We start from the raw sequence: 18,712 nt of genomic DNA on the forward strand, positions 1-18,712 counted from the left end.
TTTGGAAATGACGCTTTCTTGTCTGAATGTTTCCTCTTACTTGTGTAACGTAACTGGCTTTGGCTTGAGGCCTACTTGAGACTTGAAAGATTAAAATCTAGTAAATGAAGAATAATCAGAAATATTAAAGTTTTGATTTTGCTTAAAAAAAAAAAACCAACAACCTAAAAATAAGTCTTTTAAAGGGAGTTGATTTAAAAGATTCCTTCTTCTGGGTTTGCTATGCATTTGCAATAAATAATAAATAACATTATGGCAGTTGACTACCACACTTCTGTGCAAAATAAATAAATGCATTTGGTGATATACATTTGAGGAATATGATTCTTGTAATTTTTATGGAAACAAGGAAAAACTTAACAGTTGATAGAGAGTTTACCATCTGTTAGCCGGGAAGAAACAGCGTGGCATTTACCGACTTTAACAGGTACACCGGCCTGCCAGGAACGAGGATTATCTAAAACTGGTCCCTCATCCCCAGGAAGCTGACCCAGCTTTCCACCTGGAGGGGAAAGGCTTCTCTGCTACTAAAGCAGATGGCACAGCCTTCACGTTGCTCCAGAGGCATGGGAGTGAGGGGCGGGAGTTGCTCTTTCATGGTGAGAGATGAAGAGAAAGGCCCTTGCTGGCTGATGCGCGTCTGCGCAGGTTCTTCCTGTGATTATTGTAGACGCGGACTCTTCAAGCAGCTGCTGTTTGTATGAGCAAAAGCACTGAGCATTGGTGGGAAGGTGGAGGGAGAGACACCTAGGGAGAGATGGGAATTGGGGAGTCCTGCCTTTCTTTTAGAATGACATTTGCTGTAGGCAGGTGATATTTTAGCTCTTCAGGCCTGATAGAACACAGGAGGGCTCCAATTCTAGTTGAGGAGGAGTGGGTGGGTGGCCTTTGGAAAAGCCTGGCCACTCAGTGGCAGCCACAGAGCTACCACAGAGACCACAGAGAAGGCACTGGGAAGCAGGGCCTTTCTCTTTTGGGGCTCCCTTTCATCTCCTTTGGTGACATGAGAATGATCTTGCACTGGGTCATTGGTGTCATCTCATGGCGTGGGCGCACAATGTAGACTTTGTGGTGGCCCGTGAAAGGATGGCAGGTGCATTTCTTCTGTCCTAAGGGTGCTCCGTCCTTTCTGTCAGAAGCCATGGTCTGCTCATACAGGTGGAACTACATAGGAAACGTGTATCTAGCCGCGGACTGCATTTTAGAGTGGGTTTGTTTTTGTCTCCTCGAACCCAAAGAGGCTGGGGATGAGGGGCTTATTTAGACGGGAAGAGCTTCCCCCATCTTCCAGCTTGCCTAAATTCTAACCTGACTCTTCCTCCAAAACCCTGGAAGTATACTGGGTCTGATACCTACTGATCTAACCTTGGTGTCCCTCCTCTTGCTTTGACCTTAAACATTTAAGCCATGCTGCAAAATAAACTATAGCTTTTTTTTCTCTGCCCATAACCCGGCTTTTTTTTTTTTTTTTTTTTTTTAAATTTTTGGTTGCACTTCCTGTTTTGAGCCTGGTGTCCTTGTACTACTTCCTTTAGGCCTTTGAGGGAGATGCTTCTCCGACCTGTACACACGAAGATCCCAAAGGCAGGCTTGTCAGGGTTAAAGTGCCTTCTCTTCTTGTGGTGTTTGTATTTTTTACAGGGGTGAAGACATCTTAAGCCAGAGGAATGACTCTCTAGTTCTGGAATTTCAGTCATCAGCCAGCAGATGCAGGAGGTATAATTTTGGGTGATGGGGGCCTCCTCAGAAGCCCAACAACCAGCATCAACGGCCACCTGCCTGCTCATCTTGCACAAAGCCACTCCATGGTCACCCCAGTCTTGCGTGTAGTTGGCTTTGTCCCTGCTGAGGGTGGCCTGCATGGCATGCGTGTGGAGGTCTCTGTGTGACAGTTGGGGCCCTAGGTGCCCCTCCTGGGTTGTATGTCCCGGAAACAAGGGAAGTCAGATGCATGTGATGCAAAGTCCTTTATTTTTCCTTTCTTTTTTTTCTTTTTTTTTCTTTCTTTTTTTTTTTTTGTAAATGCCAGTCAACATTAATCTAAAGCTAGAAGTGGATACTCGTCTCCTGTTGTTCAAAGCCCGCTTCATGCCTCTATGTCTTAAATCATGTGTCTTCCATCGTGTCACTCTGTGAAACCCATGGGATGTTTACAGAAGCGGGGGATTCATAGGGCGAGCCAGCCACCGCCAGCAGGGCGGGTAGTTGTGTCACAGCTTCTGCTGTGCCTTGGAAGCCTGGTGCTGTGGAGGAGTGTGTGGAGGGTCCCCGGGGTGCTGTTGACTGTCCCCTCAGCCATGCTCAGAAAATGACTGTGTGGTGGAAGGCCGACCCTCTCTGTTGGTAGATTTTTTTTTTTTTTTTTTTTTAATGTAAGGACACTGGTTGGGCTCCCAAACTTAATAACTTTGGGTAATGTACTAAGGATGAATTAAAATGCTAATGGCCTCCTTGCTCTGGATATTTTAGTATTCCCTAATTTTAAATTTAAATTAAATGCCTCAGGGGCAGGAGTAGCCTTGCCAGAAGCATGTGTCGTATTCACCCCACAGACAGTGACTTTAAAATATGTCCTGGCCACATGGGCCAAGCTGGGATGAGGGGTACTTTTTAATCACCGTCCCCTGCATCTACACTCACAACTATCAAAGGTAGCTGTTGAGCCTTTAAAATATCATTCTTTTCACAGAGTTCTTTTGAACCCGCAGAGCCTTTCATTTTTACCCGTATGCTAATAATACTACTCTGGATTTCAAGACACCTAGGTGTTCTAGCTCTTTCTTCAGAATTGGCATCAACAGCCTCTCATTTTGACCTTACCGCAATGCCCTAAGACATCCCTGCCTAATAAAGGAGACACTGAGGGGTAAAGAAGTTGGGTGGCTTTTTTTTTAAATCTCCTCTCTGGACCATGGAGAATTTTAATTGGTTAGGTGGGTGTCCTGGCCCCCAGCTCAGCCCTCTGCTCCCTTGACCCAGCTAAACACAATGATGGCCAGGTCACTGTCCTACTTGATTTCTGCGGGACATGAGGACAGTACCTGTTCTTGGGGACATGTGCTTCTCTGAAGGGTTGGGCTTCAGGCCTACACTAGGCCAGTGAGCCCAAGGGTCCAGTGGGTTTCATCAATAAGAGAGTCACTTTCTCCTCACAAGTTGATTCAGCCCCTTTATTTTCTCCTTGTGAGGGGGATGACACACTCAATTTTCCCCCTTCATACTTCCGGTTGTTTGGTGTCTGGCCACTCCATGATTGTATTTTGGCGACTAGATTATTAATTTCCTTTCACCAGGAGGCTTAGTTCCCGCTGAGAGTGACAGAAATCAGTTTCCATTCCTTCCCTTTGTCGCCTGTACCCCTTTCCTCCGAGCACATTTTTTATGGTTAGGAGGCACGATAGTGTCAAATATATCAGAAGGCAGAATTGATTCAGTAGTCGTTTGACGAGTTGACTGATTAGCAGAGATCAGGAGAAGGCTCCTAACTGTGAAACCCAGTGCAGCATGGAGCTTTAACAGCTCTTTAGGGAGCTAGTTAATGATAGAATCACTACAGTAACACAGACGTGCCACACACACACACAAAGAATCCCAACCAGGAGCGTTCCCATATAACACTCACAGGCAGTGTCATGAGAGGAAGCAGGCTCATAATTTCTATTTACACATCGAAGTAATTACCGTGGGCCCGAGCGAGGTGCTCAGTCTTCTGTCAGAGTTGCTTACATAGGTTCCTTTCTTGCGCTACCAAGCAGAGGCGTCCAATTCTGGTTGGAACTTGTCCTATGGATTCTCCCTCTGGAGGAATGTGATGATCAGACATGGGATTCAGTTGTCTTCCCGAGCCTGGCTTTAATCTCATCCGTGTTCCTGATGTCATTACCATTTGTCCTTTGACCAGATGTATGTGACTTTGGGCTTGGCTGTTTAATTCTGGGGGTTGTTCTCTCTCCTTTCTCCTGCTGCAGTGTCTATGAGCCCGACAGGAGTGCGTTGCGGAGGAAGGAGCGAGAAAGACGAAGCCAGGAAGTGCAGCAGGACAGCGGCGGCTTTAACTCCAGTTACTCTCTCTTCAGTGAACCCTACAAGGTAGATGCTTTTCAGCTGTTCACCTCCCCTCCCGCTGCAGGCAGTGTCCCGTGACGGCGTCCACAAGGAACCCCAGTTAGTTTTGGGTCTGTTTAGCCTGGGAAGAGAGCCCTGCCACTGTGGTACCCTCCCCACCCCTAAATAATGATAATTAGTGTGCAGGGCTCTGTGGACTCCTTGACTTCATCACTGAAGTGTGACACTGAGATCCACTTGTTATGATTTTTATCAATAATTCAGACTTCATCTCTTTGGTCTCAAAATTAATGTCATCTGTTATGTTTTCTGAGCTCTTAAACCCTGTTCAAAAACAGTTTAGGTTAGATCTTTGATGTGTGTGGTTCATGCAAGGATCGAGGCACACGTTAGGGCTAATGAAATTGGGGGTTTTCGGGATTGCTCAGTGGGTGGAGCTGGCAGCTGCCAAGACTCAACACCTGAGTGTGATCCCTTGGACCCAAGTGGAGGAAGGAGAGAACCAGCTCCTGGGAGTTGTCTCTCCCGACCACGCCTCCCCCCCCCCCCCCCTCTCTCACACACACACACACACACTCTTTACATTTTTTTTTTAAAAGAAATTGCAAAGTAGCTTCTCATTTTTAACCAAAGACCAGCTACTGAGACACACTTGCTGTGCCCCACAGAGCTCAGCTTTCTTCCAAAATGAAATGTCTTCCAAGGTTCATGACCCATGACCATTTCAGGCTGCACATAATATAGGCAATTTAGAGTGGGAGAATTTGGGATATTCGATCTCATATTACTTCTCAGTTCACTCTGACTCCTCTAGCCTAACACACTGTTGTTTCGGACTAAAATAATTACTTAGAATCTGGAAGCCAACCAATACTGAGCCACATCTAAATTTTCAAGAAAAGCCTTAAGTGGTCCCGTAAAACAACAATAAACTAATCCTAGAAAGACAATGTAGACCATTTTGTGAAGTTACAAGAGTAAATTTTCAGATTTCCATGTTACACACACATATAAAATAAGTGTATATATGTATATGTAATAACACATTTTGGTTATCGCACAGTATACTAAGGACAGCTTTCTGGTGTTTTAATATGCCCCAACGTTATCCATTACAAGTTTCCAGCTCTTGACTAATGTCAGGCACCTGCCCACTCTTTCCTGTGTCTTGTCTCTAACAGTATCATGGATATGTTTTTATTTCTCCAGACTAACAAGGGGGATGAACTCTCCAACCGGATCCAGAACACATTAGGAAATTACGACGAAATGAAAGACTTTTTAACCGACAGATCCAACCAGAGTCATCTCGTCGGCGTCCCCAAGCCGGGTGTTCCTCAGACCCCCGTGAACAAGGTAGATGAACATTTTGTGGCTGAGTCAAGAGCGCAGACCCAGCCCTCTTCTGTCTGCAGCGCTGCATCTTCCACACCTGCAGCTGTCCCCGTGCAGCAGAGTAAGAGGGGCGCCATGGGCTGGCAGAAGACGGGGCACCCACCATCTGATGGCCCACAGAGAGCAGGTAAGGAGGGGGGCATCTCAAAGCACCACAATGCAGAACCCGTTCACTGTGTATGGAGTCCCTCATCCTCACCATCACTGCCTCCTCCTTCTTCTTCTTCCAACTCAGCACAACAAGGCTCTCTCAGGACCTTGCTTGGAGATGGTGTTGGCAGACAGCAGACAAGGACCAAGCAAGTGTGCAATGTGGAGGCGGGGCTTCCGAGCCAGGAGAGGCCACCTGCCATGGCGGCCAAGCACAGCAGCAGCGGACACTGTGTTCAGAACTTTCCTCCATCCCTGGCTTCAAAACCCAGCCTGGTCCAGCAGAAACCTACCGCGTACGTGCGACCAATGGATGGCCAAGACCAGGCTCCCGATGAATCTCCTAAGCTTAAGTCATCCACAGAAACTGCTGTGCACTGCACGTCCTACAGAGGGGTCCCAGCCAACAAGCCAGAGTCAGCCAGAGCCAAGGCCAAGCTCGCTAAGTTCAACATCCCCAAGCAAGGAGAGGTGAGTCCCTTCTCGTTGGTGGTTGCATGCAGCTGAGTAGTAGCAACATGCCTTGGAAATGTAGGCTTCGTCTTTCTGCCCCTTTCTCCTCCCCACTGATGTGGTAAGGTTTGTAGGCCTCAGACGGGAGGTACAGTTTTTAAAATTCTCAAATTCATTATAATAGGATTATCTTAAGTACTGAAAATACATGTACATATGTATGTATGTATGTACTTGTATGTGTTTGTGCACGTGTAGGAATTACTTAGGGAAGGAAGGCCTCCTTTGTTGAGTTCATGGACTCTGGCGAACAAGATGGTATTGACCATGCTATATGACAGCAATATAAAACACTTCAAAGGCTGTAATTCAGCTTTCAAGGAGGTAAATTGTTTTCTGTAAAATAGTTTGGAACACTTAACATTTTTTTTTACCAGTTTTGAGAAGTTTTCATGATAAACTTCTGAAAGGAAGTCTCATAAGAAGAATTTGTAAAATATTAAATCAGTAGTGAGTCTGGTTGGTATTCTTATATGCTCACTATCCCACTCATTTTATAAGACTTGTACTTCAGATTAATGAAACAGAATCCTTACCCGGGCTTTTCTTGTGCTATGAAAATGTTCCGGCTATATGGGCATTTTCTCAGAATGAAGTAAGTATATCTCAGTTCCTACTCTCCTGGTTTGCATTTCGACTTTGGTTCGTCGTGTGACACAATGTGTGGAGTGGATCCATTGAGTGTGACAATTCTAAGCAAGCCTGTCACTTGACAGGTGGCAGGAAAGGCAGTGACTAGCTACTTGAGCAGCGAATCTGGGTGGAAAACAATCTTTCTAACGTAACATGTCTCCTACCATATTCCAAATTGATGATGGTTGTCAGGAGCACCCGAAGAGGAGTTAGGACTGTGCGTGCTCGCTTTTGTTGTCTCTGTGATGTGGCAGAGGAGCTGAGGTCGCCGTTCTTCAGCACGGTCTTTAGGAACTGCTAAGTCGTTTTTTCCCCCTGACACGTTCTTCTTTCAGGACGGAATAATGATCTTTACATCTTCGTTCAATTTAGTAACCAAAGGAAACAAAGGATTTGGCCTTTCCTGTTGTGTCTTTGACAAGGCTGAGCAGAGCATTTCTCTGCCACTATCTTGGAACTCCCCATAGGCTATTTGGGAGATAACCTTGTTACCCTGAGACTGTCACTCAGAGAGAGACTGTCTCTTGCACTCCAGGAGGTGTTTACTAAGATTTTAATTAGGAAGTGTGGTGGCGTGCACCAGTAGCTTCTTCTGATTACACATTTACGATGTATTCTAGTAATTAGGAAGCAGGAATCATTAGAAACAGTGAAAACAAAATGTACTTTCTCTAAGCATGTGCAAAATATTTATTTTTATTTTGTAAAGTGTGTGTGTGTGTGTGTGTGTGTGTGTGTGTGTGTGTGTGTGTGTGTGTGTATCCATGTGTGGGTTTATGCATGTGAGTGCAGGTACCCATGAAGATCAGAGATGTTGGATGCCTGGGACCTGGAATTACAGGTGGTTGTGGCTGCCTGACATGGATGTTGAGAATCAAACTTTAAAATATCAACACATGTTTTCTAGGCATTTGTTTGTAAAAGTTTGTAGGAAACACATGGATACCACCATATTGAACTGACTTCCTCAGGCTCTCTGGTTTTGTATTGTCATCAAATGTTCTCTGCTGGCAAAGAGAGTCTAGCTTGTCCTTGAACAGTGGTGGCCAACTTACACCACCAGTTACAATTTTCCTTTTAGTGAATTCCTTGTTAAAATGATGTTAAAATACTGCAGCAGCAACTTCAGTTTGTTAGGTGACTGTTTATTCATTTAGAATCCAGCGAGGTCGTTAGTTCTGGTTAAAAGCAATGAGGTGTGTTTTCTAAACCCAGTGTGGCCTTGTGCAGTGTGGCCGGCACAGTGTTAAGAAAGCATCTGGTGAGTTATCAGTACTCTGGACATCGTCATGCTATCTATCCTTCGAGGATCCTAGATTGGGAACCTTGCTGTATTGTACCAGTTTGATAATTACAGCAAGAGGATCATGTCATGCCTGGGAGAAGGAAGGCATACTGTGAGAGATCAGAGTGATGCATAGAAACGGTTTCTTTGCTCCTACAGCATTGAAAACAGACAGCCTGTTGTCTCCCCACATTCTGTCCTGAGAGTGTCAGAGGCCAGGAATGCCTTGACAAAGAGGAGATAACTGGGAGTGTGTGGGGGTGTCCTCACGTGCACGCATGTGCATGCAAATAGTTGTTTGGCATTGTGTAAGTACATTCCTCCTAAGAAAATCAGATTGGTGGCTCAGTGCAATGTAACTTGAGATATTAAAAATCTATAATGTGATCTCTGCCTTCAGGGTATTTATCCCTATGAATTGAATAAATTGGTCCCGAGGACTTTCCTTTTTAATTTGCAGTTTACGCCACGTTGCAACTAATTTTAAAACTGGCCTTCTGGTCCCAAGAACATTCTCTCATCTTCCCCATCCTTGTAGTGGAACAGTATTGTTACTTGCTTGAAAATGGAGAAATTGTGAATCTCTTTTGCCTGTTTTTATATGTCATCAGGTCTGTGCTCTTTCCTTTACAACAACTTCATTCTGTCTGCTGCCACAGAGGGTTATTTGTTATAACTCTTTACTCTTCAATAATGGGTAATTAGTGTAGAAAAATCTAGTTCAGTTGATGGGGAAGTTAAAGGCCTCAAGAGGGTTCCCTAACCAATACACCTGCCCCTCAGCTGGTTTATCCCAGTTCAGTTTTGGGTTTAATGAAAAACATATTTTTGTTGTTATAGCTGAGTCCTCCTATTCTTGACGCCACCCCTCATTAAGTGAGCCTCCCCTAGAGTGCCACTTGGAAAGGTATCTGTTGTTAGGTGAGAGACAGGGGACCTAACAAATGGCTGAAACATGCATTCTAGAACATTGTAAGACAGGGCATGGCAGATAGTTTCCAATTGAAGCGGTTATTTTTGTTACACACACACACCCACCCCTCTTAACATTAATCCAGGTTTTAGCTTTTGGGGACTATTGTTAATGTAGAGGTGCAGATACAGTTTTTGTGGGATTTGCAATTTTTAGAAAAACATATATTTATGTAAATATATCACTAAGACCCTTCCTGGGCATTGAGTACATTGAAACTTAAGTGTGCCTAGTTTTAAGGTCTTTCAATCTATGATTCATGGGGTAATATGAAATTGTTATTAAAAATGATAACTTTTTATTTGGAAAAGTACTTCATATCAGACTCACATTTAGTGCCTATTCATATGCTGGGCAGTAGGGGTAGGTACATGCATGACAGAGCCATGAAAAAGAATACTGTGCTTACCTGCTCGTTGAAGAACCTGAAGGAAGCATATTAAAGCAGCTCCCCTCCCACCCCACCCCACACTTGCCAAGGTGTCCTCATGGACTGTGCAGTCAGCTTTTTTGGAAGTTTACAGTGTATGCGGTGGTATTCCAAAACCTTTATATCTTACTGCTCATTTTCTGTTAACCCATAACTATGATTTGAATATGCTATTACACAGACCTCTGATGACTGGCATGGGAACATATTTAAAATCCAAAGAGCGAAGCCAGCTTTGTTGATCTGGAAAGAGATCTCTAAATTTGAGTGTCAGTTAACAGACTGTGTGAGGAGCTTTAGTTGTGACTGATCCTTCATCTATAAGGATAGAGGAACTGTTGGGTTGATTAGATTTGCTTTGTTAAGATGTGCACTGAAATAGTTTAAGATATATCGATTAAACATAGCATTTTCATGACCAGCATTTTCTAAAAATCACCATTTATGTCACAAGTCAGAGTAGAAAAACGAAATGTCATGATTCTATAAAATAGCTTCCCAGAAAAGCAATTAACTGATTTTGTTCCAAGTTCACAGAAGATAAATGATGTAGGCTTTCTATTTCCTGTCACTCTTGGTTACCTTTGTATGAAAATGGATTTCTTCCAAATTAAAGTCGGCACCAGCCTGTCGGGCAAAAAGGCATCTGCAAAAACAGAGTGTATATTACATATTCACGCCAGTCGGAATTTCTTAATTACAATTGAGATGTATAATGTTTTCAAATCAAAGTGTGCTGTCAGATTGTTCCTTGAAGAAATGAGGGGACCGTGTGTAGCCAGGAGACTCAGTCTCACTGTCTGTTGTAATCTCGTCCTTCTCATCCTTCTCACTTCCACTGTCCTTCCCCATGACATGGAGCAGGTCCTGTGGGACAGAGTGGCTTAGCAATAGCACCATGTTTAACGCTCTGTACTTCTTCCTCTCCACAACGTCGATTTGCACAGCCTCCACCCTCTGAGAATATTTCACACTATGGATGTGCACATGCATAACCTCCGCCCTCTGTGGACATCCACACCATGCGTATATGCATGTACAGCCTCCACCCTCTGAGAATATTCACACCATGGATGTGCACATGTACAGCCTCCACCTTCTGAGAATATCCACACCATGCATGTGCACATGTATAGCCTCCACCCTCTGAGAATATTTCACACCATGGATGTGCACATGCATAACCTCCATCATCTGAGAATATTCACACCATGGATGTGCACATGTACAGCCTCCACCCTCTGAGAATATTTCACACCATGGATGTGCACATGCATAACCTCCATCATCTGAGAATATCCACACCATACATGTGCACATGTACAGCCTCCACCCTCTGAGAATATTTCATACCATGGATGTACACATGCATAACCTCCGCCCTCTGAGAATATTCACACCATGGATGTGCACATGTACAGCCTCCACCCTCTGAGAATATTCACACCATGGATGTGTGCATGTACAGCCTCCACCCTCTGAGAATATTCACACCATGGATGTGCACATGTACAGCCTCCACCCTCTGAGAATATTCACATCATGGATGTGCACATGTACAGCCTCCACCCTCTGAGAATATTTCACACCATGAATGTGCACATGCATAACCTCCATCTGAGAATATCCACACCATGCATGTGCGCATGTACAGCCTCCACCCTCTGAGAATATTTCACACCATGGATGTGCACATGCATAACCTCCGCCCTCTGAGAATATTCACACCATGCATGTGCACATGTACAGCCTCCACCCTCTGAGAATATTCACACCATGGATGTGCACATGCATAACCTCCGCCCTCTGTGGACATCCACACCTTGCATGTACGCATACACATACACAGCCTCTACCCAGGAGAATATGCACACCATGGATGTGCACATGCATGACCTCTGCCCTCTGTGGACATCCACACCATGCACATACACATACACAACCTCTACCCAGGAGAATATGCACACCATGGATGTGCCCATGCACAGCCTCAGCCTTTGAGAACATCAGGCATGTGAGAGTCAAATACTCATCTCACATGCATCATGAAAGCGCTTGCCTTCCTTGTTCCATCTGGGTTATTCTGAAGGTCATAATGGAGGCTAACACGTGGAAATACTTATACTTTTTAGCCCTTCTGCGTTTAGTTGCTGGATCCTAAAAGGTAAGAGACTTAACTAAAAATGACTTCAGTTTCTATAATCACTGATTGAAAAATGCCTACTAAAATAGGTCCCCTGTATGAAGGTGTCCTTCCTGTCCCCTCGCCTCCTGGGAATCCTTCAGATTGATATTAGGAAGCTAAATTTTCTAGCCTTAAGGTGGGAAACCACTTCTGAGGGTAGAGGCAGGAGGATAGGCCCCAGCAGGAGGTCATTAGCAAGCCAGCTTTGTTTTTCCAGTCTCTCTTCTCCCTTCTTGTAAGGTCCCCTCCCCCAGAAAACATCTGGAAGGATTACAAGGCTGGCTGCTCTGAAGCCACAGCCTTATGTGTGTGTTGACTCCAGATCTGGGGCTAATCAGCAGTCTGAGGCCTCTGCATGTGGTGTCATCTAGAGTCCTGCAAGAGGCCTCATGATGTTTACCTCGTCCTCTTTCGTCAAAAATCAGATGTAGTCTTTCAGCTGTGAAAGAGACAGGCAGGATGGCCACGGATTGGAGACTAGCAAGAACCAGGCTCAGATTCCAGTCTGCAGCCTGTTAGCCAAGTGACTGTGAACAGATGCACTCAGTTTCCACCCATGAGAACGAGAGAAAAACAGCAATAGTTCTGTGGCAGAGGTAGTGTGTGTGTGTGTGTGTGTGTGTGTGGCGGGGGGTGCAAGGTGTTGGGGGGTGGTCAGTAAAGTAATGTGATTAGAGGAAAGTTAATACAGTAACCACTGGCAGATGTTAGCTATATTAGTGATAAAAATAAAGGTAGGAAAGCAAGATGTGTGTGTAAGTCTCACAGAGGCAGGGAAGGAAGGAGTGAGGAGGAAGAGAAAAAGAGGATTCTGAAAAAGCTGTGTGTGTGTGTGTGTGTGTGTGTGTGTGTGTGTGTGTTTAATACCCAAATCTTGCTGACTTCTGAGATTATCTTGGGTTAATATAACAAAGCCCCAATGACATGATCCTCCCTTGTTTAATGGTGTAAGCCCCTGGCCTCCTGGGGTAATATTCCCAAGTCTGGGATCATATTTGCTCTTTCTTTGTCTGTTCTGTGTTTTTCCTTGTGAACTATTATATCATGGAGCTTTATTTCCAATTAAATGAAATACAGACTCAACAAGCTTTGGGTGGAGGAGAAGTTAAAATGTTCAGGCCATGAGGACTTAGAATGACTCATTGATCAGAGCTATTGGAGGCACAGCATATTAAATCGCATGTTTAATTGGGCTGAGCAGCAGAATCACTTATCTCCACGTGATTACCCAGCATTAGCAATACCTTTAGAGCACATGGAAAGAGAGTCTCTCTGGTGCTATCTGCAGTCCACTTTCATAGCTGCATGCATGACCTGCTGCAGCCTCTCGGCCACCCCTCCACACTCCACAGTTCCGTTCTACCCTAAAGTCAGGTTCTATGACAAGTATGCCTTCAGGAGCACTGTTGTCTAGGACCGGTTTCCTGCAGATACTGTCTGGATTTGAGAGTGAGCAGTGTGGCTGGTAGAGCTGGTGATGGCCTTGTAATGGGAAGTCATGACACACCCTGCCAACAGTGTGAGTGAGTTGATGTTTGATCGACATCTAGAACAATGGTTGGCATGTAGGCTGTACTCAGGGAAAATCCTAGAAGTAATGATGGGCTATAATTACAAATAGCTTTATTGGCTTTACATCTACCTACTAATGCACCTAACCCTAGATTGTTTGGTAGCCCAAATCTGGAAATTGAGATGAAGTTATGAATACACTAGGGTAGGAGATCTGCAAAGGCAGGGATTTTTGTCTTGACTTCTTGCTCTTTCAGCTGTGCCTGACACATACTCTGTGCTCAGTAGATACTTTCTACATGAGCTCGTTAACTTAAAGCTGTGAGTCAAAGACTGCACTCTTCTCTATTCAGTACCTGCTTCCCCATGTTGAGCCCTTAATGGTTTATTAGGCCCTTAATGGGAAGAGGAGCGAGGCACGCCCCAGTGTATAATTTATAGCTTCTGTTTTGAAGAGGGATGGGAACCGTATTTACTGATGTGTGTAAACACAGCGTACATAAAATGAGTCTTAGAGCTGTGTTCTGGCCTCAGAAACAAATGCTAAGCAGGCAGTGGTTCTAAAGAGATGTTTTGTCCTTCCTGTGTCCTCCCTGCTTCTCCCTCTTCATCCTTCTCCTCTTCTTCCCCTGGTCCCTCCTCTTCCATGTGGTCTTCACAACAGAAGCTCCCCGCCTCGAGAGTGTTTGTGTGTGTGTGTGTGTGTGTGTGTGTGTGTGTGTGTGTGTGTGTGTGTGTGTTCTTAAGGATGGTCTGTTCTCTAGCCACAGGGTGGTAAGAGTTGGAGTGAGAGGATATAGGATAAGGAGGTTGAGAGTGTGTTCGGGAAGGAAGGGTGAGCCCACACCTTCCAGTCCTCTGCTGCGTGAATGAAGTTTTAATGGACATCAACATTCCATAATACAGAGTTAGTGGACACCCCCCCCCCCATGCTCTAAGAACGCCCCCCAACCCTTTTCCTCTGCATGCTGGTCTGCACTTATACTGCCTGTCCTGGCTCCCATTTCAGTTACTCATGGGAATGCAGTGTTTGGTAATTGGCACGTACAATCCACGCACTCACCAGAGCTCTGTTTCTTTGTTGCCTCAGAGATCCCTCCTTCAGAGAGACTGCTACTTGCAGAGTGTTCGTGTGTCATAACTTTCAGCATTCTTTTGCTACCCAGTAAATGGCTGACCCTTGTCTGTATAACAGACAAACAGTAGAAAATAGAAAAGTGTGCACATTCTGTCATTTGTCTGCATAAGCCCTAACAACAAATGTAGATCCTCCTCCTTCTCATCTACCCCTACGATCCTTGGCACTCTCAAAACAGGACTTCAGCAATGTGTCCCCCATAGGCATTTGCTTTCTTGTCTATGTTACTCCTACTAAAGCTTATTCTGTTTTCAGTCTTCACAGCTAAAGGGGAACATCTAGTCCACAACTCCAACAGGGGTCATAGCATTCTTTCCTATGTAAGAATCAAGATCAAGTGAATTTGAGCATGAATTTCCATGGTAGCCATCCCAGCTTCATGATAGCCAATTGAACTAATTACTCTCTTAAGATTTTTATTTCAACCATTTTATTACATGTGTAGTGGAGAGAGGAGAAAGCAGAGCAGGATGAGGGATTTGGGCAGGTGCATGGGGTTGGAGTGTAGAGAGCAATCTGATAAATTAAAGGGAGTGGATAATTTACCGAGGGGTTCTAACAGCTCCTACAGAGGCCCTAAGTTCCCAGCACCTACATCAAGTGGTTCACAACCATCTGTTACTCCAGCTCCAGGGAATCCAATGCTCTCTTCTGACCTCCTGGGCATCTGCATGCATATATGTGTGCGTGTGTGCATGACCACACACACACACATACACACACACACACACACACACACACCACAACACAAATAAAAACAAAATCTTTATAAAATTTAAGAAGGGTGTTTAGGATAATTGTTGAAAATGTGAGAAGTGTGGAAGAAGAAAGAGGTGAGGACATGAAGGGTTTGTCAGGAAGATCCTAGGAAAAGGAACATGCCACACGGAGTAGAATGGATGCCTGATGCACAGGCATGTTTGGGAACACATCGCCTCACATGGGGATGACTAGTAAACTGTAAGTTGGAACAGAATACAGGAAAAGTGAAAGCCTTGGAGATGAGTTGTCATGCAGGTCTGTTAGGGCATGGGAAGGACTTAAGCTTTGCCGTGAGTGAAAACTTGGGGCAACATTAAATGATTTGGCTTGGAGGAGTGCCATGAACTTAACTAGGGATGAAAAGGATCAGTCTGGCTATTACGTCTGGAATGATCTAGAACAAGGCAGAGGTAGAAGGAGGCGATGGGGTGGCAGGTTATTGCACCCATGTGGACATGCTTTAGAGATCTATGACCAAAATACCCAGCAGAAACAAATGAAAGAATATTTGTGTGTGTGTTTCATGTATGTTTTTTCTTACTGAGTCAAATTAAGAGAGAAAAGAATTATTTTGGTTGCTGGTTTGAGGATGCCAGAGGAATAGCTCCATTCATGGCACTGAGAGTGAGAGGCCAGCTCTTCATTCACATGGCATTGGGCTGGGAAGTAGAGATTGCAACCTGAACCAGGGCCAGATTATGACATCTAAGAGCTCATCTGAGGTGACTACTTCCACCACCTAGAACCCCATCTCTTAGACCTCATGGCCTCTTCAAATGTGGGCACCTGCTGGCGAGCAAATGTTCAAAACATGAGCTTATGGGGGCATTTCAGTATGAGCTTGTGGGGCATTTCAGTCAAACTGTAACGTCTGGAAGAGAGGATAGAATGCCACACACTGGTAGTGAGGGTGTTGAGAAGGTAAGGTTGGATCCTGGAAGGTATTTTGAGGGAGAGCCAGTACAGGTTGCTGACAGCTGGAATGAAGACAGAAAGAACTGTGGACAGTTTTGACCTGAGCTGTTAAGAGGAACAAGATGCTTTCCCCTGAGGTGAGAAAGGTTGCAGGTACAACAGATTGGAGGGAAAACCCAAGAATCCACTTGAGCTTCCTACGTTTGAAATGTCACTTAAATGTGCAGGCGAGGAGGTAAGATGAGATGGACAGTTTGCTCCAACAGGTGCAGAACTACTGAAGAAGGGAGGCTGTTCTGGGCCAGAAATGTAGATTTGGAGTTTGGGGGTACACTTGACTCGTAGCTGAGACTGAATGAGGTTGACTTCACTCTGGGAGACTTGAGTGTGGACAAGGTAGAGAGCTGAGCCCTTCCTACAGGAAGACTTCCGTGTGAGCAGAACCCTCCAAGTGAACAGAGAAGGGATCAAAAGGAAGGCAGACAATAGAGTAGCAGTGTTTAGACCCTGTAAGAGAAGGTGGTATGAAGAGACGTACCCGTGTCCACCATGTTGTTAGAGTTAGTTACATGGAAGTCTTTAGCTACTTTGGTAAGAGTCTTGGGTTCCTAAGCTAGATCCAAAAGAGGATTAAGAAACTTTGCCTATGAAAAACTCTTTGTGCCAAGTGAAGAAAAGATTTTGAAAATACTGTCTTTCTTGTAAAATTTTACTTAACATTAGGAACATAAAGATGGATAAATTGAATTGTATTACAGTTTGGAAAAACATACACATAGAATATTGGGATAGGTCTTTCTGATTTTTTTTAAATACTTATGTCTTTTAAATTGAGATAAGGATATACATGATTGTTACCATATTTATTTTCCACAGTATCATAAACACTTCATCAGTGGTCATTGGACAGTCTGTGAATATTTAATGTATGGGGTTCAGAGGCTACATATCATATAGTTGAATAACTTCAGTTAACTTATAAGCTTTGTCTTATAATTTACTTCATTCAGATCAAAATTTATTTGCTTAATGTTTTCTGTAACCATTTAAGTATTTTAAAGCTTTTCTTGAGTATAAATTATTTTATAAAGAGTGACAAGTAAATTTTGTATATATTTATGACTTATTCCTAAGAAACAGTGTTAGCCATTTAATTTGTAATTCTGAAATGAGGAAATGGTGAGCAAATCTAGATTTTTGTACATTTGTGTTCATGTCATTTACCTACTTTTCTTCTGAAATATTTGTAAGTTTTCCCTAAGAATATTAAAATAATAAAGAAATTGGCATTTCCTAAATAGTATTATAGGCAACTTCTTAGTTTGTTAATAACTTTTATTTTTAGTAGAGAAATTAAAATTTTATCTTTCTCCTTTTGATCTTTCTTTGTGACTAGGGCTGGATAAATCATTTTATAAACATAAAGAGCTAAATTGGATAGCAGAAGTATAAACAAGAAAATAAAATATTTATCTACCTGTAATTTACCATACGTGTAATTTAGTTTGCTAAAGATATCAAGTTTTATTTTGGATAGTCAACTCTCAGTATAATGGGTTTATTAGTACATCCTTTGTAGTTTCAACTAAAAGTGTAGACATTCTATCTTTATGTAAAGTGGATACTAATAGATATCCCTGTGAGACTACATATCTTACCTCAGAGTGCTCCCTCTTCGCTTCCAGACCTAGGCAAGCCCTGTGACTGTGAGAATTCTAGTTTTCCGGAATCTCTCTCTTATCAGTGTTTTGTTGCTATGTGCACAGAATTAGGACTGTCCTCACAGACTGTAAGCTCCTGGGGCAGGCTCCTTGCCATTATTCTCTTTCCATGATCTTCTAGAATTGTTCCTGCTAGAGAAAATACTGAGTTATTTTAACCCTGAGTTAATGCATATTGAGTTTTTGTATCTGAAATACAGAGAGACAAATTTGTTTTTAAAAAGATCAGAATGGCCGGGTGGTGGTGGTGCACACCTTTAATCCCAGCACTGGGGAGGCAGAGGCAGGCGGATCTCTCTGAGTTCAAGGCCAGCCTGGTCTCCAGAGCGAGTTCCAGGACAGGTACCGAAGCTACACAGAGAAACCCTGTCTGGGGTTTTAAATGTTTACAAAGATGAGAATGAAGTTCTAACAGGCCACCCCATCAGATGAGGCGTTGTCTCTACCCAGACCATGCCCTGTGCTGCTCGCTCTGCATCCCTCCTTCTGTCATACTTTTGTGTATTTTCTCATATCTACAGCGTGATTCCTTCCAGTGTTTCTGCCAAATAATTCCTCGCAGCCTAGTTCCTCTTTAAACAGTAAGTGGTAAGAAGTGGTTAATTGTTAACGTCTTGGCATCCAACCTAAGGCCTAGCACATGCTAGGCAAGTTCTCTGCTCCTGGGCCATATCCTCAGCCCTTCTGTCTTATTAGTAATATTTTTTCTGTTCAATTATTTTTCATTTTTATTAATTGGTATCGTGCTTATTTAAATAATTTGAATAATGAAGGCAAGAAACTTTAAAAGTCAATTCAAATCCCACTACCTAAGACAGAAGGTTGCAAAGGAGAGGGGATTAATTCCAGGTAGCATCCTCTCTCCCTTCATTTGTTAGCATGTGCACGTGTTTCTACGTGAAGGGGACACACATGGCAAGGTACACATGTGGAGGTCAGAGGTCAACCTCTGGTGTCAGGTCTTCCTTTCACCTTGAGGTAGGATCTCTCCTTGCTGCTGTGTGGTGTGCCTCAAACTAGCTGCCCCATGAACTT

At 43.8% G+C, this 18,712-nt stretch overlaps 1 protein-coding gene across 4 annotated transcripts in view; it reads left to right on the forward strand.

Moving 5' to 3' along the window:
- Aff3 (ALF transcription elongation factor 3) overlaps positions 1–18,712 on the forward strand; it is a 480,967-nt gene that overhangs the window by 90,727 nt on the left and 371,528 nt on the right. For 2 of the 4 annotated variants that reach the window (XM_076557428.1, XM_076557429.1), the window contains exons 2-5: positions 1,642–1,716; positions 3,969–4,089; positions 5,275–5,587; positions 5,696–6,081. In XM_076557428.1, the coding sequence (XP_076413543.1) occupies positions 1,642–1,716; positions 3,969–4,089; positions 5,275–5,587; positions 5,696–6,081 (895 nt within the window). The remainder of the gene's footprint in view (positions 1–1,641; positions 1,717–3,968; positions 4,090–5,274; positions 5,588–5,695; positions 6,082–18,712) is intronic. The other 2 variants (XM_076557430.1, XM_076557431.1) reach the window with 1 other exon arrangement.

Source organism: Peromyscus maniculatus, chromosome 21 (assembly GCF_049852395.1).
Source record: "Peromyscus maniculatus bairdii isolate BWxNUB_F1_BW_parent chromosome 21, HU_Pman_BW_mat_3.1, whole genome shotgun sequence".
NCBI classification, from domain to species: Eukaryota; Metazoa; Chordata; class Mammalia; order Rodentia; family Cricetidae; genus Peromyscus; species Peromyscus maniculatus.